General features: G+C 41.8%; 1 protein-coding gene across 1 annotated transcript in view; it reads left to right on the forward strand.

Annotated features, from left to right (window-relative positions):
* tmeff2a (transmembrane protein with EGF-like and two follistatin-like domains 2a) overlaps positions 1 to 19,768 on the forward strand; it is a gene marked incomplete at its 5' end in the record, with an annotated part of 121,967 nt that overhangs the window by 57,426 nt on the left and 44,773 nt on the right. The window contains one exon of the mRNA XM_083908698.1: positions 1,151 to 1,177. Coding sequence (XP_083764824.1) covers positions 1,151 to 1,177 — 27 coding nt within the window. The remainder of the gene's footprint in view (positions 1 to 1,150; positions 1,178 to 19,768) is intronic.

The raw sequence follows: 19,768 nt of genomic DNA on the forward strand, positions 1-19,768 counted from the left end.
ATTACAGAATATTTGATGACTGTATAAAGCCACACAGTGTGTGCAGCATTCTGTTTGTGTTGTGGTGGTGGTTTGCATCATTTATTGCACATTATGTGGCTTTCGTGAGTTTTTACAAACTTTGCCAGGCTGAGATTGAAATATTACATGTTGCCATGGCTACTAAATTGGTGCTATTAAACAGTCTCTGGATAACTGGTGAGTAATAAAAAAAGAATATATTCCACCCACTAATAGGATATTTATCCACATCTGCAGTATGAAGACATTATTAGTGACAATTGCAAAAAAGAAACCTGTCAAGTAAAATAACAAACGTATGAAACCATTATCCTGGGTTTGTCGCCCCACTGATTATATTGATATTCCACTGCTGTCCCGTCTGACCATCTGCTGCTCTGACCTTAATAAACCATTGCACTGCAGACATGTGTTTTTTGTCCCAGGATAAATGTATTTTATTGAACCAAAGCTTATGTCATGAAAGTATCAATATCAGGACAGCTTGCCGGTCTGACTCTGTTTGTTTGCAGAGCTACGACGACGGCCGCGATGCTCCCCATAGTGTGTACTGTACGCCTCTTAAGCCGTCTCACTCGAGTATTCCGACTGAGCTGAGCTATTATAACCTCATGCTCCTCCGAGATCCTGCGTGATCTCTGGCCCCCGTGCATTTTTAAGGAGATGGTTTTATCCTGCGGCTCGAGTTACACGGAGGGGGCTGTTCTTCAGAGTGCTCATCATCAGGATCCCCTTTCGCTGCCATATTGTTACACATTTCAGTAAAGCTAAGAGGGAGCTTTACGTAGAATCTGGCGGTAAAGCCACGGGGAAGTTGATGAGACGCAAACCGGGGGAAAAGAACATTCCCACCGCCTCGTATGGAAAAGTTCACAGCTGGGGGTTTTATCTTCAATGTACAGTTGCACAGTGGGAAAGATGCACGAAGCTTACAGCCTTTTTTTCTTGTTAATCGCTCTCTTCTTTAATCTAAACTCCCTGCATCGCTTTCTGATCTATCCGAGGAGAACTCTCGTCTCACGTCCATTCCTCCGAACACACGCCGTCTCTTACCGATCACATGATCACTGTCTGCGGCTGCACGATCATCCGTCTAATTTCTCCTCCTCTCTCTCTCTCTTTTCTGCAGATGCCGGATCAGGATCAGGAGACGACGGTAAGATTACTCACTGCCACCCCCCCACACTGTGTTCTCATTAGATTCTCTGTGTGCATATTACTGTCCCCTGCAAAGAAGTTCTTCCTCTGCTTTACACAGCCAGACAAACACAATATGTCAGCTGTTATTCTCGAAAGTTAAAAAAGTTTGCGGCCCTAATTTCTCAGGCTATACATTTTCTGTCCACCACGAAAACAGCACAAGAAAACTGACCCAAACTGAACAATAAAGTATGAAGGAGCATTTATTTCAGTGCTGTTATTTTATTTATTTTACAACAGTAGTTTTAATATTGAAGTAAGGCCATTTTCAGACGATGAAGTCTGAAGATGCGCTGAGTTTTCTCTCGCACGGAAAAACACTGCGTGTGCTGTAAACGCAACAAACAGAGCAAGTATTTCTACCGACCGAATACACAGGAGCACACTGGGTTCTGGCACGGGTTCTGTCTGTGATGTTTTATTCTGAAAAGTAAACCGGGTGTTTTATTTTCCTACTTCCTCTCCCGCTCTTGCTGAATTCTGCTGAATTGGATATGGTTTTCTGCAACCAGTGTATGTTGGTGGTTGGTGTCAGATATCTGCAGAAATGCGGGGAAAAGGTTTGATATGAGATTCAACCAGGAAGCTTTCAGGAGAATTGCCAGAAATGTTGCTGTTTTCTGTAGCTGTAACAGCCCCTGAGTTTTGTGACCACGTGTTATCACGCCCACCGTGTCGTTTTACCCACACTTACCGTTTATTCACCTTCACCTTTTCCCTGCCTTTTAGTGACCATTGTAGATAATCTCATCAGTCACTGTTGTCGGTGGCTCTGCATTATCTTCACCATGTGTCTTAACTTCATGATTATTTCTGCTCAGCTCTTAATATTTTCCATGTGTGCGTTTTCCTCAGTTTGAGGATGTGCTTCAGCGCTGCTGCCTTGCAGCGGAAAGACCCAGGTTCACGACCCGTTTCGGAGCGAGCGCCTTTTTGCTGCGTGGAGTTTGCTCGCGTGCGTGGGTTTTCTTCGTGGTCCTTCGGTTTCCTCCCACAGTCCACGAAACACGCAGAGGTTAATTGGACGCTCCAAATTGCCCGTAGGTTGCGAATGTGAGCGTGAGCGGTTGTTGGTCTGTGTGTGTTGGCCCTGGGATAGACTGGCGATCTGTCTCGCTTGTACGTGGCCTTTTCGCCCTGTGTCAGCTGGGATCGGCTCAGTGATCTGCGACCCTCGCGTGGAGGATAAAGCGGAGTCTGAAAGAAACTTGTGTTCACTCTCTTCCTGTGCCGTAGCTACAGTATATGGTGGATATACACTACGGTTCAAAAGCATGGGGTCACCTATACAATTTGTGTTGTTTTCCATCAAAAGAGTTGCAAAATGAATAGAAGAACCAGCAAAACTGTTTTCAGCTGTGCTAACATCATTGCACAAGGGTTTTTGAATCATCCAATAGCCTTCTAACGCGATTAGCAAGCACAATGTACCATTAGAACACTGGAAATGGGCCTCTATACACCTATGTTGTACATATTCCATTAAAAACCAGACGTTTGCAGCTAGAATAGTCGTTTACCACATTAACAATGTATTTCTGACATTTCTAAGTGACCCCAAACTTTTGAACAGTACTGTAGCTGATCACAGAAGGACATCAATCCTATTATTTTTGAAATAATCCATGAGTTGAGGTTCTATTTTCCACCTGTGTGTCGTGAGGGTCATTTACACCGAATACATCGTGGGAAACGAGCGACGAGTGACCTAGCAACAGCCGCGCGATGACGGTCGCTGTTTATGTGAAATTTGTGCAGAAAAAAAAAGCCATAATGAGACAGCCTTCCGCTCAGTGCAGGTCTCAGAGTCGCTCGTGTCGCTGTTGTTCGCTGCTTTGCTCGACAGAGAAGCCGTTACATGCTGCATACAGCACGATCACAGAGTTTATGAATTATTTTTGTCGTTTTATTTTTTATTTGCACCAGCTCACTCTGCCAATATATGAATCCAATATAAAAACAGCAATGTTTTTTTTTTTTTCAATTGTTGTGTTCTGTAATATCAACTGCAGCACACATTTTCTTTGGGTTTATTAATTTTGTCAAAAATGCATGCACGGCGGCTGCAGGGGAAGTTTGGGGAAAAAAAATAGTCGTTCCTCACAGCAAATACAGTGGATGATAATGCAGCTCCGAGAAATAATTGGAATAATAAAATAAACGTTTTTTTGTGATGGATTTTCTGTCCGAGCCATTTTCACATCTCTTCAAGCTTCTTTACATAACATCGTGGAATTTATAACCTGGAAGGCAGGGAATTATTTGATCATTTTCTTTCTTTTGTTTTGTTTTGTTTTTTTTGCAATTAATAAACGCCGGTGCCGAGAAGATGCGAGTTTCGTAGGGGAGGCGATAAATGTGTGAGGGTTTATTTTTAATAAGATGGGGAAAAAAAAAAAAGCTGTGGGCTATGAGTGACTTTTTATGAATAGCTTTGCTGAGTAACTAATCATGTAAAACCTCCAGTTGATTAATAATGTGTCAGTCAACTGAGACTCTAATTTGTTGCCTAATTGGTTAACAAGACACGGCGCTAACGTCGCCGCAGACAGGACACAGTCGAGAGTGGAGTTGCTGTCAGTTTTGTTTGTGTATGTGCATGTTCTCTATGTACACTCCATCCGTCTGCTCTGTCTGTCCTTCCCCGTGTTTACCCATACAGTCCCTTCATTAACTCTCGTGCATGGAGCTTCTCCAAGCATATATGAGGGAAAGATTGGGAAAAAGAGATTAGTTCTGTGCAAGAAGAAAGAAAAAAAGAAAACGGCAATGGTGGACAAACGGATGAATGAGCGGAAATGAAACTGGTGCTAGGTCAACAAAAGGGACCGAGTGAGTGAGAGAGAGAGAGATGGTGGTCAGAGAAAAACGGCCCGAGGAAAGTGGAGAAACAGATAACATAAAGGAGGCGATAAGAGGAGGAACAAAATACATACATTTACAACATAGTGTCCTCTGAATGTGATGTTCAGACCTGTTTTACATTCGTCTCACTTATCTGCAGCCACAGCTGGCTCAGAGGCAAACGCTATCCTTGTATCGCATGTTCGTATGAGGATATTCTTGTGCAGGATTCAGAGAAATTTGCAATTAATTATAGTTCACAAACAGAAAAAAAAAAAAAACACGAGAGTAAACATGGGATTTGTGGCTGCTGGACTCTCGCCTGTTCACAGTTGGTGGTCAGTCTTTTCATTTTCCATGTCAACATCATTACAATAAACAGACAAAACAGAGCTTCTTTGTGTCCTCCTCGTCGTATGAGCCTGAATTTGACCCTTTGCTCGCCCCAGTCATGGATGAAGTCATTCTTTTTTTTTTTTTGTTCCCCCTTAATGAAATTTCCGTGTCGTCTGCTTCAATTCAACAGTTTCAGGTGAATGGTCGTGTTCTCGTGGCTGTAAAACAAGCTGGTAGAAAAGTGTTTTCAGCGAACACCTGCAGCTGTTTCTGTTCAAATGTAATCATTACTTTTAAAATCGTTAATGGCAACAATTGCCTTAAGATAGAGAAGCTTTACAGGGCCTATAGTAAAGAAATAAGGACGGGTCTCTGTGATAAACTCCCCCTGTGATACCACAAAAACTTAGACAAAGAGAACGCATGCATGCACGGTGAATAGTGAACCATGTAAAAGTTTAAAAAGGGGATTAAAGCTATAATAGGAACGATCACAAGAGGAACAGCTGAGTGTTTAAATGTAGTGGGATTGTCGCTCTCTGCTCTCGTCATATGAGTGTGGACAGAAGCACTCATTATACACGCAGCAGATGACCTGAAGCACTTCCTCTATCTCTGCTGACACGTTTATTGTCCAACTTTGAGACCCTGTTTTTTTTGTTGTTGTGTTTTCAGCAGTGTTGTTGCCTCTCATTCATTTCTTAAAGCTCTCATATTATTTAACCTAGTTCCCTGGTGTCCTAATGAACATGTAATGAACAAATACCATAAGGATGAAGCACCACAGCAGTTCAATCACCCTGCCAAAACAGCCCTGTTCACAACCCTCTGTTTAGTATTATCTCTTTAGGTCCACCTTAAAACGAAACTGAAGGGACAGGAAATGACATCAGCCACAGATGCTACTGGGAGCTAACAGCAGTTAGCATTTGGAAAAGTGATCATTTGCAGGCTCTAGCAGGCACATTGCCGTCATATATAACATCCACTGGACAGATAAATCCTCTGAGGCTGCAAGTTTGTGTAGAACTCTGTGCTGCACGGTGGAGCCAAGAATAGAACCTTTCGAAGACTTCCGGTTTTCGGATGCCGTTGCCCTCGCCAGCACTCTTGCGTGTTTTACGGACAAAACGGAGCTCCACGAGACAGCAATTTCAGGAATTTAGCGTCTTGTAACGTCCCAGTGAGCACGGAAGTAAACGTTGCGTGTTTCTTCTCCTGTACTTAGACTGAGGAGGACCACAAAAACATGACTGAGTCATCTTTGCCGACTGGTAGGGCCTCCAGAGTCCCAAATATAAGGATTTAAATGATTAAAAAGGTGATTTTGCCTAAAATGGGACCTGAAGTCTACATTATGCTGAAAAAAGTACTATGGATTAATTGACGAGTAACGCCTAAATCATCCTGCCAACTGTATTTTTAAGCTATTATGATACACTAGAGGTAAGAATTGTGCCTGTCCAGTTCAATTTTGCCATTCCGCCTGATTCTTTCAGGTGTTGTTATATATTTTGTCACCGCTGCAACGAAGCCGCAGGTGCAAGGCACCAGTAAAGACACGGGTAATTCCCTTTAGTGGACGGCTGAATGGTGATATCCGGGCGTGCATCAGGCAACGTGGGGGTGAAGAGTTTACTATCATTTCACACCTGAAAATGGGCCGGTATCCACTCAAAGAGAGTTAAAACGGTTTCTCCGTGTGAATGATGGCGCACAATGAACACCAATCTTCTGACACCTCTTGCTGGTTCAAAGCAGAGCCTTTTGAGAGCTCTCCTTATTCTCTGACTGTCAGATAAATATAAAACAACCTGATCATTCAAGAGGAAAAGAGACAATTATGGGAAACATAGCTCGGGGGGGTGGGGGCAGAAAGGGTATTTGTGCAAGTATAAGAGTGAGAGGGCGAGGGCAAGAGGAGGAGGGACACAAACATCCGCTATAAAGATAGAATCATTGCAGAGGTCAAAATAGATGGAGTGATGCAGAAGAGGAGGAGGAGGAGGAGGCTCTGGCAGAGGTGGAGGAAGAGAGCGGCTGGAGTTTTATGAGCAGGGGAGAAGGTTAAAGAAAGTGGTTGTAAAAGGCGAGTTGGACTCCTATTGAGGAAACCTGCAGTGTAGAGCCAGCCCGGTAAAAATCAAATGTATTTTAATGGCCAAGGATAAATCTACACACATAAAACCTGGGTCAGCTGCGTAGTTGCCAGTTTCATTGTAGTGTGTGTGTGTGTGTGTGTGTGTGTGTGTGTGTGTGTGTGTGTGTGTGTGTGTGTGTGTGTGTGTGTGTGTGTGTGTGTGTGTGTGTGTGTGTGTGTGTGTGTGTGTGTGTGTGTGTGTGTGTGTGTGTGTGTGTGTGTGTGTGTGTGTGTGTGTGTGTGTGTGTGTGTGTGTGTGTGTATTTTGGCCCAAAAGCCATTCTTGTGAGGACATTTTGCAGGTCCCCACAAGAGGTTTCATTGAGGGGTTTCATGCCCAACACGTCTTTATTTTTATGCAATTAATTTGTATGTTAAAGGTGCATTATGTAATTAATCTAAATCAACTGGTCATAAAATCCTCCGAATATGTCACAGAGACTCAGGAATAATGTTCATATAACAAACTGAACTCACCAACAACAACAGTACAGACAAAATATTTGCATTAAAATAAATCGTTTGCAGACTGTAAATCGTGTTTATGTTTTGCCACCTACCGCCGTCGACCAATCATTGCAGTCCGTAGAGTCTCAGCTGCCGAGCAACCACAGGTTGCCAGTTACGTCAGAAAACGAAACGTAAAAGACCTCGGTAATTTGGACCACATTCTTACATATGGCACCTTTAATTAATAGTTTTCAAACTCATATCGTCATCAGCAACATCATTTCACAGAGTGATATTGCAGCCAGGGCCTCACAGTGGTTAGCACTGTTGCTTCACAGCGAGAAGGTTGCTGGTTCATGACCTGGTCTGGGCCGTTTCTTGCACGTTCTCCCCGTGTGCATTGGGTTTTCTGGAGTTTTTTGGACACTCTAAATTGCCTGTAGGTGTGAGTGTGAGAGTGGATGGTTGTTTGTCTCTAGACCCTGGACTGGCGACCTGCCCAGGGTCTGCACTGCCTTTCTCCCTACTGTACGTCAGCTGGGATTGGCACCAGCATGATGGATGGATGGATGGATATTGCGGCTTCTATAATCAGAATGTGTGTTGATGAAAATATTCATAAAAATCAAATGTGCACAGCTGGGTACACAAACAAGACCATCCTCAAAATCCTCAAACCACTGAAATGTAAGCTCCTGAAAACAACATCTTCTGTGTTTGCTGTATCCATATTGTCCGTCTATGTATTTGTTGTACTTTGTCTTCACAATCGCACACAGGTGCAGTCGAGCGTGTGAGAGTGTGTGTCCTCTTGTGTGTTTGTGTCCTTTTATCTGATAAGATGAAGAGTGTGCAGTGAGATGCTCGGCCACGTGGGTTCCTTTTGGTCAGAATTGGACGTTTTGTCAAAATCAAATTCTGCCGCGGAGAAATTGAATTGCGCTCGTATGGACGGACAAAGGGCAAACACAGCCGCAGATTTCAGAATACTGAGCCACACTAGCACACTATTCACTAGATGTAAACAAAGATGATGCATAAAAAACTGTGATTTGAAATTTGAAAGAAAAACAAATCTGCAGAGATATATTTAGCTCTGTTTCAGCATGACTTCAATGCAGGGAGGGGTTGCAGCAGGGCTGGGCAAAGCAGAGCGTGGCCTGGGGCCCTGAGCTGAGAGGGGCCCATTGATATAACGGCTGAATTCATTCATCCACAATGACAACTTTGTGGAAAAACCCTCCTTCGTTTCCATGAACACAAGATAAGCCAAACGCTTCATAACGTCAGTGTTTGACGATCATTTGAAAACAAGTCAGTGAGATTGTGTTGTGTTGAATAAACAGTTTCATTTTTTAGCTGCTTGGTCGTCAGTTCAGTGCTAACGTTGGGTTAACTAGCTTCTTTCTTTGCCACTATAATAATATGCTATCACTTTGAATGTGAGGATATTTAAAAGAACCCAATCTCCGAAATCCCTCAGCGTGTCCTTGACTTAATGTAAAGCTCCACAACTTTGGTTAAAGTTTTAAAATCGAAATTATTCCATCAACGAAATGTAGCACATATCCACCATTAACTAGGTGCTTACTAACAGGCATTTAAGTCGAAAACTAGGCCTTTAATAGTAAATATTAAGCACATATTAACACCATATGTAGGAAAAATCTTAATTCATGTCATAATATGGTAGAATGTTATAAATCTAAAGCCATAAAATCCTCCTAATATGTCACAGAGACTCAGGAATAATGTTCATATAACAAACTGAACTCACCAACAACAACAGTACAGACAAAATATTTCCATTGAAAAAAATTTTTGCAGACTGCAAGTCATGTTTATGTTTTGAAATCATGTTTTGGCATGTGGCGCCACCTACCGCCGTCAACCAATCATTGCAGTCAGTAGAGTCTCAGCTGCCGAGCAACTGCGGGTTGCCATTTACGTCAGAAAACGGAACCTAAAAGACCTCGGTATTTTGAATTTGAATGTAGTAAACGTTTTTGGCCACATTCTTTCATATGGCACCTTTAATATGTGCTTAACGATTACTAATAAAGGGCTAGTATGATACTTATATATGTTAGCAAGCACCTAGTTAATCATTCCAGTTTGCTTTGTTTGATATTTGGTTAAAACTTTGTTGCTATGAGTGAAAAGAGATCGCCAGGAGATTCAGCCTGTTAAAAATGGTATTTGTCTAACAATAACCTTGATAATTCTTGTGTTTTTTTGTTTTTTTTTAAATGTACCAAAATGAATTTGTGCTCTCTGAAGTATCATTAGACCTATAAAAGAACCTTCTAGGACACGAGACAGGAGCGCAGCAGGACACTCCTGTCTCAAATCCCACATCAGGCTGTGTGGGCTTAAAGTGACCTAATTTCACTGCAGTTTGGAAGGGTAACTCTTATCTAAATGAAGTGCTCTGTCAAGGTCAAAACGGTGTCCCGTGACTTATCAGAGCCATTTTTCTCTTTGAATGGAAAGAAATGAGTCCATTACGAGTCTTGGGCAGCAGGGAGAGAGCCTGGAGACGGTCTGCAGTCTAATTACCAGTATTTATGGGGCATTCTTCAAAGTGTCTCTCTCAGTCTCTCCAACTACCTGATTTCCTTTGTGTGTGTGTGTGTGTAATTATTTCCTGATCTGTGTTTAGTTTGAGACTTTTTTTAAGAGCACCAGTGCAATCGAGCATATGAAAATCACACACCTGCCGCTCAGCCTCGGCGTCGTCTTTGTATAGATCATGATATTAGATTTGCGTTTATATTTATATACAGTATATATATATTCACACAGACATTTCACCATGTCCCTGTCTCCACTCTTTACTCTGCCTGTAGTTTTCTGAATGTTGACTAATGAAAAGATAAACACTGCACTTGGCTTAATCGAAATACAATAGCATGATTGGGGTAATTAATCTAATGATCAGAGCCACAACACTATGGATTTGCAAGCACTTCATTAATTTGGATTAACAGCAAGGACCCACTATAGAACAATTATGAATTTAATTTCTATTGATCGCCCTTGTCCGGTAGGAAGCAATGACAAATATACATATAGATGTAAATATATGTATGTATGTATATATATGTGTATATATGTATGTATGTATGTATGTATGTATATATATATGTATATATGTATGTATGTATGTGTATTTGTATATATGTATGTATGTATATATGTGTATATATATATGTATGTGTATGTATTTATGTATATATGTTTATATATGTATGTATGTATGTATGTATATATGTATGTATATATATGTATGTATATGTATATGTATGTATGTATATATATGTACATGTATGTCTATATATACATATGTGTGTGTATATTTATACATATACATGTGTATATATATATACATATATGTGTGTGTGTGTATAAATGTATATACATATTTACATATATATGTATGAGCGTTATCACATGACAAAGCATTATCGACCCCATATTGTACTGCCGGGTTAAGCGCTAAAGGATATGAATCATCAAAGTGATCATAGACCAAAACAAATATTGTTCTCCCAAAAAGAAGAAATAAACAGTGCAAACATGACTCAGTTAAAATGCTTTGCATTTTTACAGTATATAGGATGTTTGGATCGTATCGGATTTTACATTTTTATCCGTCCGATATCCGATCCAGTGATTTTGACCAGTATGGGACCGACGCCTCATAAAAATCCATAGAAGGACGAGTCCAATGTTACCTAACATTTAGAATGATGATGATGTTAGTCTTTAGTGTACAGGAAGTGGACGTTAAAACACATGAACACACGTATTTATGTAAAGATATTACTTCATAGAATAGAATAGAATGGAATAGAGCGTTGTGTTTCGCTGATGTAAATAGCTGGCTGACCTGTGGTTCCCCCTGGTGAGTGTTCCATGCATCCATTCATCCATCTCTGCCTCTGCAGCCTCCACAATGACAAACCGCTGCCCCAGTCACACTGCTATTGCCATGGTAACCAAGTTAGAGGTTTGGGGAAGTGAGTAATCTAATCTTCCCACTTTGTAGCATAACGATAAGGCGCACCACCGCCAGCCCGCCCGTGTGTGTGTGTGTCTGTGTGCGTGTGTGTGTAAGTCCTGCAGTTAGACTGACCAAATAGGGAACACACACACACACACACACAAATGCACACACACACACATGCACACAAACCCTATCTAGCCAATATGTTCCAACCTAATAGACAGGTGAAAGCCGAAGGGCAGATAGGCCTCCAACCTCGTTAAAGAAGCTTGACCCTGACTGAAGCAGACATTCATGAAGAGACTTCCCATACACAAATATTCCTGTAAAGACATATATCTGGGGTTTTTTTCTACTCTTTTGACATAATTTGTGCTATTTTTAGGAAGCATTTTTGTGATGAATGGGGGCCACATGTCGTTGTCTTTTGTTATTATCACAACGCGCGCTCTACTCTCTAACCAGTCGTATCAGAACATGTTCATTACAGGCACCGTTTGTCACACTCATTCAGAATTAAAGGTCCAACATTGTTAAAACACACCAGGAAATGAGCATTGCACTATTCCACATTCTAAATCTAATGCCCGTTTGCAGAATTGCAAGAAGCAATGAATGAAATGACTGCAGAGTCTGTGTCCTCTTATCTGTGCTCTGACCTTAAGCCTTAATTGACTAGCCTTAATTTCTTAAATCTGAATTAAACTTCAGTTCAAAACTGATTGCATATGCAATGGCGTTAAAATTCATCTCCTTTCAGCCTTACTTTATTCTTCTCTTTGGACACTGTGACCAGGTTTTTCACAGAGAAACACTGACTTGATTTATGGCACAAAGAGTATAATAGTAAGTACAGGAGAATACGGTGCTTAGTATGACACAATTCACCGTCTCGCTGCTGCTGCTGCTGCTGCTGCTGCTGCTGCTGCTGCTGCTGCTGCTGCTGCTGCTGCTGCTGCTGCTGCTGCTGCTGCTGCCTCTTTATGACCAAACAGGATCTTCTAAGGACACAAACGCTGTCTGATGCTTCTGTAACCACAGATTATTTGCCATGACCACAATAACACTCAGAGCATCATTTATAGACATTAATTTCTGTTGCTCAAACGTTTACATTCGGTTGTTGTTTTTTTTACTAAAGGATTTTACTTTAAGTGGTTGGAATTATGCTGCTTTTTGGCTGCCAATAATCAACAAGAAATGTCACTCAACATAGGTTGTTTGCATTTGAATAGTTTAAAAACACTAAACGGATTTAATCCCATTTGTACATGAGAGAAGTGAAGGCGTGTTATTCCAAATGAAGCTCAACTACAGCTGATATCAGACTGCGTCTCAGTGTCGTTTCAGATTGAGCACGAGTCTGGATGAAGGCTGTAGCCACCTCCCACTTTCAAGACAAACTGACGTACATCAAAATTGGTTCCCTTTCTGAAAATGTCCTTGCCAGATGTGTCTGCAGAGAGAAAATCAAATCTCTGGGTTCACTCAGGCTACAAGGAAGCAAAAAAGTCGTTTTCGTACATACTGTATGTGTGTTTTTGCCAATTATTTGTTTTGTATTTCATGGAATTACTCATTAAATCCGTGCAGATAATAGCGAAATAAAGACCCTCACATACACAATACAGAGAGGGAAAGACACAGACGAGTGTAAATGACCATAGTCACCAGCTCTGTGTCATGGTCGCATCGAGAAGACGTCAAAAGCAGGACACATGAGGAAGTCTGGTCTTTGGCACAGGAATAGCATCATAATATGGACCGAGCAGAGAGATAAGATCTAAAAAAAAAAAAAGAGACGGAAGCAAAGTCGTTAGATCTCTTTATCCTTTAACCCCCGTGTTCAATCTCTAAACTCTGCCTGCTTTCACTTTTCCTTCCTCTCTCCATGGGAACGCGTCCAATCACGGCGCTCTGCAGTTATCATTAAAAACACTTTTTGGCTCTGTGTATGTGTGTATGTGTATGTGTGTATGTGTATGTGTGTGTGTGCATTGATATCTTTGTGGGGACATTTTGAAGAACCTTACAGGACTTTTTCAGGGTTAACGCCTGGATTTAGGATTAGGGGAATGCATTATGTGTCCTCAGCATGCACAGGCTTTTTGTGCAGCAGCAGCTTATTTGATTGAGGGGTGGGTCCAGAGGCGGCGTAAAGCGGCGAATGGCAGCCACTGCCGCCGCCGCCGCCGCCGCCGCCGCCGTGTGTCACAGATCTCAGTAGAGACAGAGGTGAAAAGTAGGCCAGAGGCTGACGAGAATAGCAGGGTCATCTCAGGCCTCGCTCTCCCCGGCGTCAGGGATTTTATTGTCATGCATTTTATTTTTTTGTGTCGTTGTGAATATAATGGACGCAGTGAGTGACGGAAGAAAGGAAAGAAGGGAGGGAAGGACAGATATTATTGGGATAGAGAGGAGGGAGAGGATGACTTTATTCCTGTCATGGCGTGGTTTGACACGGATTAAGAGAAAGAACAGGGAATCAAGTGTTCACTTTACAAATTAATTTGAGCTGTGTGCGCACGACAGAGGGAGTGGCTGATTTTACTGGATTTTATTGTTATTTACAATTTCACGTACTTTATTTTCAAAATAACAAGGTTTTTCCATGTTATTTAATTCATTTCCTATAAGAGAACCTTTTGAATTCATACATTTTTTGTTGCTTTCAGATTATTTATAACATAAAGCTGATGAACACTGGTCGGAGGGGCCCCCTGGGAATTTTTGGCCCCAACAGACCCTAGAATCGCCTCTGCATGTGCTTCAAAAATGAACTAAACTCAATTTAACCCTGTTACACCTAAGCCTCATGTCTGTCTGCACTTTTTTTGCAGAACAAGTTCCAGAAAGTGTTGTTTGAAATTATTGACACTAATCTTATTCCACATCTGTCAAAATGTGTGATTCACACATTTTTTTTATTACCACTACCACCTTGATACTGAAGTTCTTCTTCTTCTTCTTCTTCTTCTTCTTTGTGGACTTCTTCATTCAGCAAATCCTTTTCTACACGGTGCACTTTTGTTAAATCCTAATTACGGCAGCTGTCATTTCCTTTGTCACCGCAGAGCAAGCCCGGCTCATTAAAACCTTCTGAGACTGCAGCCAAAATTGATTCACAAGCATCATCCAGATACAGAGATGTGTTGGCCTTAATTGCAGGTATGAGGGATGGTGGGGAGGGAGGAAGGAAGGAAGGAAGGAATAAAGGAAGGAAAGAAGGGTCATAATACTTGGTCTAGCTATCTCAGGTGGTCCATTAAAGCAGGAGAAGAATATTTTCTCATTTACTTGAGATTAATTACACCAGTGCTAATGTTCCGTTGAGCAGTTACCCAGAACAGGTCATTCTATATCAGAGTTATAGTCGTACAAAAACAGGTTTTATTAGCAGGATTCCTTTGTTTGTTGCATTTTATTGTTTAAATTCTGTGACTTTAATACATTTAAACATTTCATAAAAGTCTTAATTCTGTTTGCATTCATGAATCAGTTATTTAGCTTTATTTAGCTTTAAAATTAGCGTTTCCATGACGACTGACCGGGAAAAAGACGCGCAATAACGTCATGTTTATGTGCCGCAACACCAGAGTCCAGGCACTGCTTACGAGTTAGCTCCGTTAGCTGCACTAGCTCCTTTAGCACCGTTAGCACGCCTACAGTTGAACTGGAGCGGTCTGTTTATTAAACGAAAAGAGCAGTGCTCCAAATAACCAGCAAACCTGATAATTGAGGCTAGAAATTAGTGCTAGGCACTAGCTTAATGCATGACGCCGTTTCCATGACGACTGACCAGGAAAAAGACGCACGTAACGTCATGTTTACGTGCCGCGACACCGGAGTCCGGGCACAGCTTACCAGTTAGCTTCGTTAGCTGCGTTAGCTCCTTTAGCGCCATTAGCGCGCCTACAGTCGAACTGGAGCGGTCTGTTTATTAAAGGAAAAGAATTCCCATATCTGCCAGACTTTACGAGGCTTTTAAATTTTTGAAAGTTGCAGAAACCCCCGAACGTATTGTTATTCATGGTAGAACCCGGAATTGACATCAGGACCATTGCACAGGTCACCATCAAGTGCTCCATGAACCATATGGTGAACAATCTAATCTCTTACAGAAAGCAGGAAACTCCACAGTTGAGCGGTAGCATGTCCTAGACATGTAGCCAGCTTTAGCCTGGTTAAATATATGTTTCTGGAGGAGGATGTTGTCCTCCTCCTCCTCCTCCTCCTCCTCCTCCTCCTCCCAGGGCCTAACCACCACAGGTGCTGGGTTCCTTGCGGTCGACAGACTCTTGTTACCCGGACACAGCACATGCATTGATACACGGTCGTTCAACCGAGTTAATCCTTTGGAGGGTTTTCATTCATGTGGCAAAATACTACGCATCCATCCATCCATCTTCTACTGCTTTATCCTCCACATGAGGGTCACAGTGTCGATCTCAGCTGACATACAGTCGGGTTAGAGGCGGGGTCACAGCCTGGACAGATCGCAATAGTCGCAGAAATGCTGAAAAAGTCAAGCGCCGTGAAACTCCCTGCATCCCTCAGGAACATATTCCCTCAGGACAAACCATTAGGACAACGTCTCAGAAAAGTTAATATCCCGTACATAAATACAAACGTGGATATCAATCTCCTGCAGTTACTTTTTTGCCTCTCTCTTTATAATATTCTCCTCTTTATGTAAATCCACTTTGAATCCTCTCAAAGCGGGGGACAGCCATTTCCGATTCTTTTTATCGACGGTGCAAATGAGCTTTCCACTTATTCTCCCGAGTCCTTCAGCGGTGTTGTGCTCCATATGTAAACATCTGAGGGCTGTTTATTTATCAGCTTCAACAGTCTTCGCACTCATCTCGGGATGAGTGGGTGAATCCCTCGTGGCGATGAAGTGTCGGAGTGTGTGTGTGTTTAAGAGGGTACACGCTAAAGGACTAGTGTTTTTTAAAGGGGAAACATATACTTTGTGCATGGAGAAACCCCCACTGTGGTTGTCTTGTTTGTTTACAACAGGGGCGTCAGATCATTTAAAGCGCTAAAGTGGTGACGTGGTGTGTGTGTGTGTGTGTTTTCACTCTGAGATTGCATCAGCGGGACGTGTGACAGTGCTCGAATGGAAAGCGCTGATTGATAAAGTGAGGCCACACAAAAAAAAAATATATGATTTTATTTCTGCAAAATGCCTCTTGATATCGCTATGGGTTATGGAAATAACAGAAGACTGAGTCACAGCTTGGTGAGACGGACTAAAGTTTTGTTCTGGACAGACACAGAAGGTGGACAATCTATTTTATCTTGATGACTTTTCTGAATACAGTTGTGATGTTCCTGTAAAGGCAGATTACCTGAGTATTAACCAGTTTACTGCCTCTTATTTAGCTGCTCTCGTGACCTCTTATGGTTTTACAACATTTTTACCCAATTAGATTGATTCATCAATAAATTGACATTAGTGCTGGGCGCGTTACGTACATGACGCACATCGCGTTTCCATGACGCCTGACCGGAAAAAGACGTGCGTGACGTCATGTTTACGTGACTCCAGATTGTTAATATTAGTCTCTAAAGTAACGCTAAACTTTAAAAACGGAGGCGCACATACGCAGCACACAGGTACGCTGGTTATTTGTAGCGCTGCTCTTTTCCTTTAATAAACAGACTGCTCCAGTTTGACTGTAGGCGCGCTAATGGTCGCTAAAGGAGCTAACGGAGCTAACTGGTAAACGGTGCCTGGACTCCGGTGTCGCGGCACGTAAACATGACGTCACACGCGTCTTTTTTCGGTCAGTCGTCATGGAAACGCGCTAACGTGCGTTAACCTAGCGCCCATCGCTAATTGACATATATTTTTTGATCAATGGTTCATCAGTTTGTGTGATTTTTTTATAAATACTCCCTGTTTTCTGCTTGGTTTGTTGACTAAAAGTTTCAGGATTGAATGACGACATGTTATGGACCAATATCAAGACTTTTCAAAGACTTCCCAGGCCCAATTTCCTCAAATTCAAAAACCGAATGTACTGAGACAGTATAGATAAGTGATATACAGTATATCATTTAGTGTTTAATTCACTTCTGGCTGTTTGTGTGTTGTGTGTAAAATATTAATTTTGCATCATAAATATTTTATTATTATATCATTCCATATCAAAACAAGCACTTTTACTTTGAAATTCTGTGCAAGTTTGACGTGCACAGGTTATGTTCATGTAAACACAACGATGCACCACTGAGCAACTTTTTTGAAACATTCTCATGGAACAAACCATTAAACAGTTTTTTTTCCGTTGCTTACTCTCTTCGCGTAAATAGGTGAATATAAATGTACATTTTAAAGAGTCTTCTTTCTTTTTTTTATGAGCGCAGCATCAATCCCAATCTCTTTTTATGGCGCTGTTAAAGGTAGGTTTACAGTTCTGTTTTACAATTTAATGAATTGACTTTAATCACGTTCACTGGTCTCATGTTGCGCCATTCATTTGTGCTCTTTTTCCAATTACACTTCCCAGGTGGTGTCCGTTTTGTTTAGCGATGTAGATATTATGAATGTTTGGATAGATGTGGCTCATCGTCTTCTTGGAGAGCTTCATTATAAACTCGAGTGTTGCAGTTGGGTTCTTGTAATCTTCAAGGTAGCATCACAGAACACTTCGGAGTCCTCATGTTGTCTCTGAGCAGTGTACCTTGATTCCTCTGTGCTGCAGCAACAGAAGGATATTTCCCTTTTGTAAATACTTTGGTTTCTATAATAAGCTTATTTTCTCTCAGATCTAACAGTGACAAAAACAAATTTACTGACACAGCGTGCTTCTCGTTTTTTTTTGGTGGGGGGGGTGTTGCAGTCAGTGCACTTAGTGCGATCAATTAAGCTAAGCTTGCATAACGCTCATTTGAGCAAATCAAGTGCTTTATAAACAACTTAATAACCCTTTGAATGGAAAAAATTAAATAAGAGCGACTGTTGCAGAAGGACAAGCGCTTGTTATTAGAGTTAACGGAATTATACAAACATTATTGTTATTGGTGCGTTTGAATTCAATCGGAAAGTTGTCGTTTTGAATGCATTTGTCATTCTTACGATGCTTTAGAGTTTACCTAATGGAGTCCTCATTGTGTTTGGTTTGTGTAATTGTATTCTGAAATCACATGGTCATGTTTGAATTTATGATTATTTCTTTTGTTTTCATCTTACTGCGTGTGCAGGTCCCTGCAGATGTTCCTCGTGATTCTGTAGACGTAGCATCGTTTCTATCTCATGCTATAAAGGGAGAATGCTGCAAACAGGTTGGAGTGTGACTGAAAACACAAAGACAGTGCCCACAAAAGTTTGCAGCAGCAATTCTTTGCTTAACCCTCAATCTTAACCCTCAATCTCAAAAGTGCTGTCCCGATTCTCAGAAAAATTAAGTTGAGGGGCAAGTTTAAGGGCTGTATCGCCCTCAATATTGAGATTTACCGAGACCACCCTTGGGAGCAAGGGCTACCCAGAATGCATTGCGTGTTTTGCCATAACAAAGATCGCGCCGAAAGCAACGAAACAAGATATAAAAAATTATGAAAACCATTGTATTATCTTAGTTTAGGCCCATATTATGGATTACTGACGTCATTGTTGCGTAACATTTATTTTCATTTTACGATCTTTTGTCAATAGCCGGCCGGTGCGGACACGCGATGGTTTGCTATGGTTTACTTTTCAATAAGTCGTGGTGTGTGGTAACTGTCAGCTGAATATGTCCGTGGTTGTGGTATTTGTATCAGTATCATCTTATAACTAACTGACAACCTAATAACTTGAAATAATCGTGACGTAAATGTGTTCTTCTTCTTCTTCTTTTTTGGAGTTGACAGACTGGACGCAGCTTTCGCATTATTCTGCCCCCCACAGTCTGAAGACGTATCTGCATTTAAGGGGTGTCCCATTTCTAAGTGACAAAATAACCCTCAACACTTGGTTTTGAGGGCCAGTTAAGATTAAGGGTTGAGCTTGAGGGTTAAGATAGGAATTGGAATTGGCCCCAAGTTTCAAAAGTGAACTCAAATGTGATCATTTCATAGTGTTTGTTTATCTGTGTGCTGTCAGGTGTCCGGGCCACTGACCACCAACCCTCACCTCATCTTTCCTACGTCCTTATATGGATTTACTGTCCCTTTCCTTTCTTTCTCCTGCTCCTTTTTTCCCCCCTGTCCTGGTCCTGATTCCCACTCCTCTATTCCCTGTAGCTCTCGCTTTAGCCCCGGCCAAACTTCTCTGGTGAAGCGCACAGGATTAGCCATTAGCTCTGAGTTTTCTCCTCCTCCTCCACCCACGAGACCAGAACCTGCCACCGCTCACCCGCCATCCGGCTGTCCAAGGCTCCTCTCCAACAGTCAGTAGTGTGAGATTGGCCCCACAGGCTGGTGGCGAGATTAGTCGTGGCACGGCGTGGCTCGCTGAGCAGCCAGCTGACACCGGTGAAGTCGGCGCAGAGTAGTTTGCCCGGCAGGAAGCTGACATTCCCTGAGATTTTCTGTCACTGATGCACAATGGAGCGAGCAGGTGACGAGGACAGAAGGGACACGACTGTGCCAACGTCACCAGTGTGTGTGTGTGTGTGTGTGTTTGCCCAGAGAAGGGTCACTAAACAGGAAATGTCAGGAGAGTGTCTGCTTAAAAACTGAATATGTTACGTTAAGGTATAGCATGATGCTAAATCACTGGCATTGTTATGTTGTTGTTGATGTTATTGTATTGGTCTTTTTATGATTTGAATGCTGTG

This window comes from Microchirus variegatus (genome assembly GCF_963457635.1).
Source record: "Microchirus variegatus genome assembly, chromosome: 22".
Taxonomy (NCBI): Eukaryota; Metazoa; Chordata; class Actinopteri; order Pleuronectiformes; family Soleidae; genus Microchirus; species Microchirus variegatus.